This window comes from Protobothrops mucrosquamatus, unplaced genomic scaffold (assembly GCF_001527695.2).
Source record: "Protobothrops mucrosquamatus isolate PMUCROS unplaced genomic scaffold, P.Mucros_1.0 scaffold5060, whole genome shotgun sequence".
Lineage (NCBI taxonomy): Eukaryota > Metazoa > Chordata > Lepidosauria > Squamata > Viperidae > Protobothrops > Protobothrops mucrosquamatus.
Window position 1 is genome coordinate 13,650 of NW_015390937.1, and position 7,982 is coordinate 21,631.

The window sequence follows — 7,982 nt, forward strand, 5'->3', positions numbered from 1 at the left end:
CTTTCTTTCTTTCTTTCTTTCTTTCTTTCTTTCTTTCTTTCTTTCTTTCTTTCTTTCTTTCTTTCTTTCTTTCTTTCTTTCTTTCTTTCTTCTCCAATGCAAGCCTTCTTAGACAGACTCCTGTCTGTGTAGGAAAAGGAAGCCATGTGTCCTTCATCTCAAACCCCTCGTCTTTCTTAAGGGATAACTGAATTCTACTTTGAGTATGAACCACTCCAGATAATCTCCCAGGACATTTGATTCTGGATTACAAGGTGGCTGTTTTGGGGGACAATGAAACTCTGCCAGTGCTGTAGAGGGAGAGGCTGGGGAATGGCGTTATATCAAAAGGTTTCAGGATATCTGGAAAAGATTCAACCAACACAAAGGGTTTTTGACACAATACAATCGCTAATGGATGGGGTACTTCTAATCTAGCTCCTATATTCTAACCTACATTTGCATTATCACCACTTCCTGCCTTAATTCCTCCCGATTTAAACCCCACATTCAAGCATTGGAGAAGGCTTAGTACAGGACACGGACACAATTACGCCTTGTAGTAAAAATGTGTGTTAGGCTAAAAAGGTGCCACAGCTGCCTGCTGCGTTTTGCTACCGGCTACTAGACCTGTGGCAGTGTGGTTTGTTATGGCCGATAATGTACTGATTTATTTTGTTATATTGTGCTGTGTGCTGTGTTTGACATTAAAAAAAAAACCCTTCTGCTTTAGATGGCATAAAGGCAGTCCTTGATTTATAAACATTCATTTAGTGACCGTTCAAAGTTACAACGGCACTGAAAAAAGTGACTTATAACCATTTTTCACACTTACGGCCATTGCAGCCTCCCCTGTGGGCACGTGATCAAAATTCAGACGCTGGGCAACCAACTCGTATTTATGACGGTCGCATGTCCTTTGCGACCTTCTGAGAGGTGAAGTCAATGGGGAAGCCAGATTCACTTAGCAACTGTGTTACTTGGTATATAGGGTTTCCTGCCTGAGCAGGGGGCTGGATTAGATGACCTCCAAGGCCCCTTCCAACTTTATTATTATTGATCATCACACAGTCAGCCAGATGTTCAGACTGGATTTGACATTTTTGTCTACCTATCGAGTCCTTACCAAGGACCTGGGATTATTATTATTATTATTATTATTATTATTATTAGTATTATTATTATTATTATTATTATTATTATTTAACAACTGCAGTGATTCACTTAACAGCGGTGGACAGAAAGGTCATACAATGGGGCAAAACTCACTTAACGACTGTCTCGCTTAGTAACAGAAATTTTGGGCTCAATTGTGGTTGTTAAGATGAGGACTAACCTGTATCTTTTCTGTAATTCGTTCAGCATTCTCATCCTCCTTTCTTGAGCGAAATCCACAGCAGGAAAGTACAGTGCTTGAGTTATATTTCAGCACCATGGAGAGCAACTCCTTGGCTACAATACCAGGAAATAAATCATTACATCAGAATAGAACTGGAAGGGACCTTGGAGGTCTTCTAGTCCAACCCCCTGCTCAAGCAGGAGACCCTATGCCATTTCAGACAAATGGCTGTCCAATCTCTGCTTAAAAACCTCCAGTAATGGAGCACCCACAATTTCTGGAGGCAATTAAATTAAATGTTCTCACCATAAACCTTACATTCTCTGTTAGTTATACCTTTGCTGCCTATCATAGTTATAAGAGTTTGTTCTGCTCTCGCAATTGGGAGAGGGGGCTACATTAGGCATGCCAAGTCAGGGGTCTAGGTGGATCTCACATACTTCCTGGTTAATCCCCCCCCCCAGCACTTGATTACTCTTAATCAGAATAGAACTGGAAGGGACCTTGGAGGTCTTCTAGTCCAGCCCCCGGCTCAAGCAGGAGAACCTATGCAATTTCTTCTCCTTAGTCACCATCATCAGAGGCTTGATTTCCAAGGGCTGCTGTTTCTCCTAGAATCCTAGGGCTTGGAAGGGGCTCTGGAGGTCTATTCCCGCCTTAGGGATGAAAGCCCACTGGGTGACTTTGGGCCGATCACCAGGAGACGGTGAGTTCTAGTCTCACCTCAGGCACAAAAGCCATCTGGGAGACTTTAATCCAATCGCCTGCCGACTGTGAGTTCTAGTTCTGCCTTAGGCACAAAAGCCATCTGAGTGACTTTGGGCCAATCATTCTCTCTCGGCCCAACCCACCTCATAAGGTTGTCGCTTTGATTTCACGGCTGGGGCCGCCATCTTGACTTTTTTTTTTTAAACCCATCCTGATCTGGGATCCGCCTATTCTGGCACTTCCTGAATCTGAGATTTATCTTTTCAGAGTCTCTTGCGAAAACAAGGGACCCAATTTCCTCCACTCTGAGGACGAACAATTTACAATTTGCAGACTTTTGAGTTTGTGATCCGAAGCCCACACTCTGTAGCTTGTGTGTGTGCGCGCACGTGTGTGTGTGTGTGTGTGTAACTGGCAGCCCCGAATGGCGGCCCTCAGATCTTTCAATCATGTTCTGAGGCTCCATTAATTAACGCTCTTAAGGCAATTTGGAATCAGCAGATGAGGAACGCCAAATGATTGGGATCGGATCGTGATTCACGCCACTTTGCCGAAGCCGGCAGCTCGGCGTAATTTATGTTCTGCTGAGGCTGATAATTTGACATATGATAATGCGTAGCATTCAAATTACGGCTTAATTTAGCACAAATGAATATCGGAGGGTTAGTTCTATTTCTCCCATCAGCCCCAATTAAGGGACGTTTTGCTAAGAAAGTCCGCCCTGTCACCCGGGAAGAAGGTTAAGCTTCCGAATGGAATTCAGGACACGGATCCGGATGGGGCCTAGTTTGAGTCTGAGGTCACGAGAACAGCCCGCCAGTTGAGGGACGAAGCGTGTAAGCTAAGTGTTGGCGCACGCATCTGAGAAAGTCTCCGTCTTTGTGTGTTCCATTTTCAAAGGAAAGAAGATTGATTTCTTGCAGACGTTTCATGACCAAACTAGGTAACGTCATCAGTGCTAGAAGGGAGTGAGGTTTGCAGGGAAGAGGAGGAAGAGGAGGAGGAGCAGGAGGAGCAGGGGGGGAGGAGGAGGAGGACGACAAGGACTATGGAGTCCTTGGTGCTCTATGAACTTAGTTGTTTTTTTGCAGACATTTCATTATCCAAACTAGGTAACATCATCAGTGCTAGCATGCAGGAAGAGGAGGAGAAGGAGAAAGAGAAGGAGAAGAGGACATCGGTGCTAGTAAGGAGAGGGGAGGAGGAGGAGGAGGAGGAGGAGAACCACAGGGCCTTTGGTGCTCTCTGAGCTTGGTGGTTTTCTTGCAGACATTTCATGACCAAACTAGGGAACGTCATCAGTGCTAGAAGGGAGTGGGGGGGAGGAGAAGGAGAAGGAGGACTGAAGACTCCTTGGTGCTCACTGGGCTTGACGTTTCATTACAAAATTAGGTAACATCATCAGTGCATCATTATAGCACTGATGATGTTATCTAGTTGGGTCATGAAACGTCTGCAAGAAAACAGCCAAGTTCAGAGAGCACCAAGGACCCCACAGCCATCCTCCTCCTCCTCCTCCTCCTCCTCCTCCTCCTCCTCCTCCTCTTCCTCCTCCTTCTCCTTCTCCTCCCTTCTAGCACTGATGATGTCACCTAGTTGGGACATGAAACATCTGCAAGAAAACAACCAAGCTCAAAGAGCACCAAGGATCCCACAGTCCTCCTCCTCCTCCTTCTCCTCCTCCCTTCTAGCACTGATGATGTTATTTAGTTGGGTCATGAAATGTCCGCAAGAAAACAACCAAGCTCAGAGAGCGCCAAGGACCCCCCAGTTCAGCCCTGAGTTAGAAATATTCTCTTCCATTGATGTGTAATTGCTCTTAATTCTTGACTTGTCTTTCCTCCAGGTACCTTCTGGGAAGCATGGACTGGCAACTCTGGGGACTGGCTCTCTATCTCCACGTGGCTTTCTCAGCTTCCTGGGATTGTGTCTCTCGGTGTTCCCTGTGTGTCCTTCACAGCCAGGATGCAGACAAGCCCATCGACCCTCTAGTAAGTTACAGCAGAGGTTGGCCACAACACTGGAAACTAATCAAGCTAAGGAGAAACTTCCTGGCAGTTAGAACAATTAACCAGTGGAACAACCTGCCTCCAGAAGCGGTGAATGCTCCAACACTGGAAGTTTTTAAGAAGAGACTGGACAGCCATTTGTCTGAAATGGTGTAGGGTCTCCTGCCTGAGCAGGGGGTTGGACTCGATGACCTCCAAGGTCCCTTCCAACTTTATTATTATTGTTATTGTTATATTAGTATTATTATTATTGTTAGTATTGTTAGTATTATTATTATTGTTAATATTATTAGTATTATTAGTATTATTAATATTATTAGTATTATAATTACTGTTTTGCCAAGAGTCAAGACAGGGATCAGGTGCCCAGGCAATTGGTTCTGTTGGATCTAGAGACACTAAGCACATCGGTAAATAAAGAGATTGTAAGCTTTCCTTTTAATAAACTTTGGTCCAGTTGCTCAGATTTAACCTTTTTTACATGTCTACAAATGAATGGAATTGAAAATATGAAAGAACAGAACAGAACAGAAAATATGGATATAGAATAGAACAAAACAGAATAGAGTAGAATAGAATAGAATAATAGAGCTGGAAGGGACCTTGGAGGTCATCTAGTCCAACCCCCTGCTCAGGCAGGAAACCCTATACCATTTCGGACAAATGGCTGTCCAGTCTTTTCTTAAAAACTTCTAGTGTTGGAGAATTCACAGCTTCTGGAGGCAGGTTGTTCCACTGATCAATTGTTCTCACTGAACACAACTGAGCCCAATATTTCCACTGCTAAGCAAGTCACTTGTTAAGTGAGTTTTGCTCCATTTTACGACCTTCCTTGCCCCAATTGTTAGGTGAATCCCTGCAGTTGTTAAGCTAGTAACCCGGTTGTTAAGTGAATCTGGCTTCCCTCATGGACTTTGCTTCTCAGAAGGTCGCAAAAAGGGATCGCACGACACGACAACTGTCGTAAATATGAGTCAGTGGCCAAGCGGCTCAGTTTTCACCACCTGACCACGGGGGGATGCTGCAATGGGTCGTAAGAGTGAAAAACCGGTCGTTAAGTCCCTTTTTTCAGCGCTGCTGTAACTTCAAACGGTCGCTAAATGAACGGTCGTAATTTGAGGACTGCCTGTAATTCTCTTGGCTGGTTTTTTTTTTTTTTGCAGCGCTGCGCTTTGGGGTGCCAAGGTAACTTGGGGTCCAGTGTCGAATGGGGGAAATGTGAGGAAATCCTCTCGGTCTTAACTTCCTTTCCGATGGAGGAGGACGACACTGGCAGATCCCAGGTGAGTGTGAAAAGGTGTTGATACACACACACACACACACACAGTTTTAGGAAGATAACCGCAGACAGCAAAGTGAGGGAAAGGCCTAGTAAGAGGGCTTGTCTGAAGAGACCTGAAATCAGGTGGTCCTCGACTTACGACAGTAACGGAGCCTGCCCATTTCAGGTGTTCCTCGATGTAATGACCGCAAGGGAGCCCAGAATTTATGCGATAAATTTCTTAAGTGAGCTTGGCCCCGCTTTACGACGTTTCTTGCTGCGTTTGTTAAGCGGATCCCTACAGTTGTTAAATGAGTAACACGGTTGTTAAGTGAATCTGGCTTCCCCGTCGACTTTGCTCATCAGAAGGTCGCAAAAGCGGATCACACGACACCCACACCCCCGGGGACACTGCGACCGTCATAAATATGAGTCGGTGGTCAAGCCTTCCGAAGGTAAATCACACGACCCCCGGGGAGGCTGCAAAGGTCGTAAGTGCGAAAAATGCACCTAAGTCTCTTTTTGTTTTCATTGCCGTTGTAACTTGGAATGGTCGCTAAATGAGCTGTTGTAAGTCGAGGGCTACCTGTACGATCCTAAGTCATTGCAGTCGTTAAGCGAGACTCCCCTTCTTCCTCTCTTTGTGTCAAGAGCACCTACAAATGATGGACACGTAGCCTTCAGCCCTGAAGAAATAAAAATAAGTATAAAACGGATAAAAGAAAAATATAGCACAGGTAAATTGTACGTTAAATAAATAGGATTAAAAATTTGTCCAGTATTGGGCCACACCAGCAGCATTTTCTCTCGTCAGCATGAAAAAATGGTCATAAAATCGGGTTGGTGATATGACATACCAACCAGTGGTGGGATTCAAATACCTGAACTAGTTCTCTTATTGGATGCAGGCCTGGACATCCGAGGCCTAGAACGGACTTCCGGAAGTGGCATCCATGCACTTCTGATGGGCCGTTCTAGACCTGGGAGGTATCCTTCCGCCCTCTGAGGCCTAGAACGAACTTCCGGAAGTGGCATCCATGCACTTCCGGTGGGCCGTTCTAGGCCCGGGAAGCCTCCTCTAGGCCTCCGAGGCTTAAACTAGACTTCCGGAAGCAGTGTGCATTCAGCCGGTTCTCTGAACTCAGCAAAATTTAGCTACCGGTTCTGCTGAACCGGTGTGAGTCGGCTGAATCCCACGACTGATACCGACCCGTTTCACCACTGCCCTAACATATGATGGTAACGGGCAGGCTCCATTACAGTCATATGTTGAGGACTATCTCTAAGCAAAGGGCAAGGGTAATAGCAGCCAGGTGGCTACACGTAATCCTCGATTTACAACAGTTCATTTAGTGACCGTTGGAAGTCATGACGGCACTGAAAAAAGTGACTGAAAACATGTGTGTTGTGTTGTGTTCTGTTGCCGAGTGCCCAAAGTGTGGTTATATGACCATGGAGGGTGTGTGTGTGAAACAATTGGAAATTCTGAACCAGTTTGTAACCCAACCTGAGAAGCCTCATTGATGAATATAGCTCAACACTTCTTCTCTTTTTTTCTCTCTTCTCTTCCATTTTTTCTCCCCTCCCCACCTCCCCTCCTCTTCTCCTTCCTTCTTATATTTCCTTCCCTCTTCTCTTCTCTTCTCTTCTCTTCTCTTTTCTCTTCTCTTCTCTCTGCTCTCTCCTTATTTTATATTTCCTTCTCTCTTCTCTTCTCTTCTCTTCTCTTCTCCTCTTTCCTTCTTATATTATATTTCCTTCTCTTCTCTTCTCTTCTCTTCTCTTCTCTTCTCTTCTCTTCTCTTCTCTTCTCTTCTCTCTTCTCCTCTCTCTTCCTTCTCATTTTATATTTCCTTCTCTCCTCTCCTCTCCTCTCCTCTCCTCTCCTCTCCTCTCCTCTTCCCTTCCCTTCCCTTCCCTTCTCTCCTCCTCCTCCTCCTCTTCCTCCCCCCTTTTCTCCAACAGAGTGTCCTCACCAAGGGAGATGTCAGCCACTCCTACGGGGGCTTCTTCCAGAGGATCGGGGAGAGGGCAGGCCCAGAGCCAGAGGCAGACGAAGACAATCTAGAGATGCTGGATATTAGAGATGTGGTCTCTCGCCGAGAGGGAGAACCAGATCTGAGCTCTCTCAAGGCAGAGAGGAAACGCTACGGAGGCTTCCTCCGCAAGTTCCCCAAGCGAGGCTCCGGGGTGGTGGGTACCGAGGAGGAGGAGGAGGAAGAGGAGGAGGAGGATGGGAGTGACCTGGAGGAGCTACAAAAACGTTACGGGGGCTTCATGCGCAGGATCCGTCCCAAACTCAAGTGGGACAAGCAGAAACGCTACGGCGGGTTCCTGCGCCGCCAGTTCAAGGTGACCACAAGATCAGCAGGAGGGCCCAAGGCCACCTCCGAGGAGCTGGCTGACCTATAAGAGGCCCAGATGATGGCAGCCTGGTCCTCCTCCTCCTCCTCCTCCAGCTGAAACCCTTCCCCAAATCACGGAGACCCCTCCCCCTCAACCCCTGGCCCCTAGCTTTCCCCTTCCCTGTGCCAGCCAAGCCACGCAGAGAGCCCCTACGAATCTGACCAAGAAGGAAAGGTATAAACCAGCATTGGTGGCTTAAGAGTCAAATGTGCTTCTTAGATTGGTGGGGTGGGCTTCGTTGGACCCCTGGCTGCATTTATACAATGAGCTAAGCTTGAAT

At 46.5% G+C, this 7,982-nt stretch overlaps 1 protein-coding gene across 1 annotated transcript; it reads left to right on the plus strand.

The window, feature by feature from the left end:
• Positions 1-3,872: 3,872 nt before the first annotated feature.
• PDYN (prodynorphin) lies at positions 3,873-7,708 on the plus strand (the record flags this gene model as incomplete). The annotated part of the gene is made up of 3 exons (XM_029286792.1): positions 3,873-4,017; positions 5,199-5,318; positions 7,262-7,708. Coding segments are annotated over 3 exons (712 nt in total), but the record flags the coding sequence as incomplete, so codon positions are not given.
• Between the last annotated feature and the right edge of the window lie 274 nt (positions 7,709-7,982).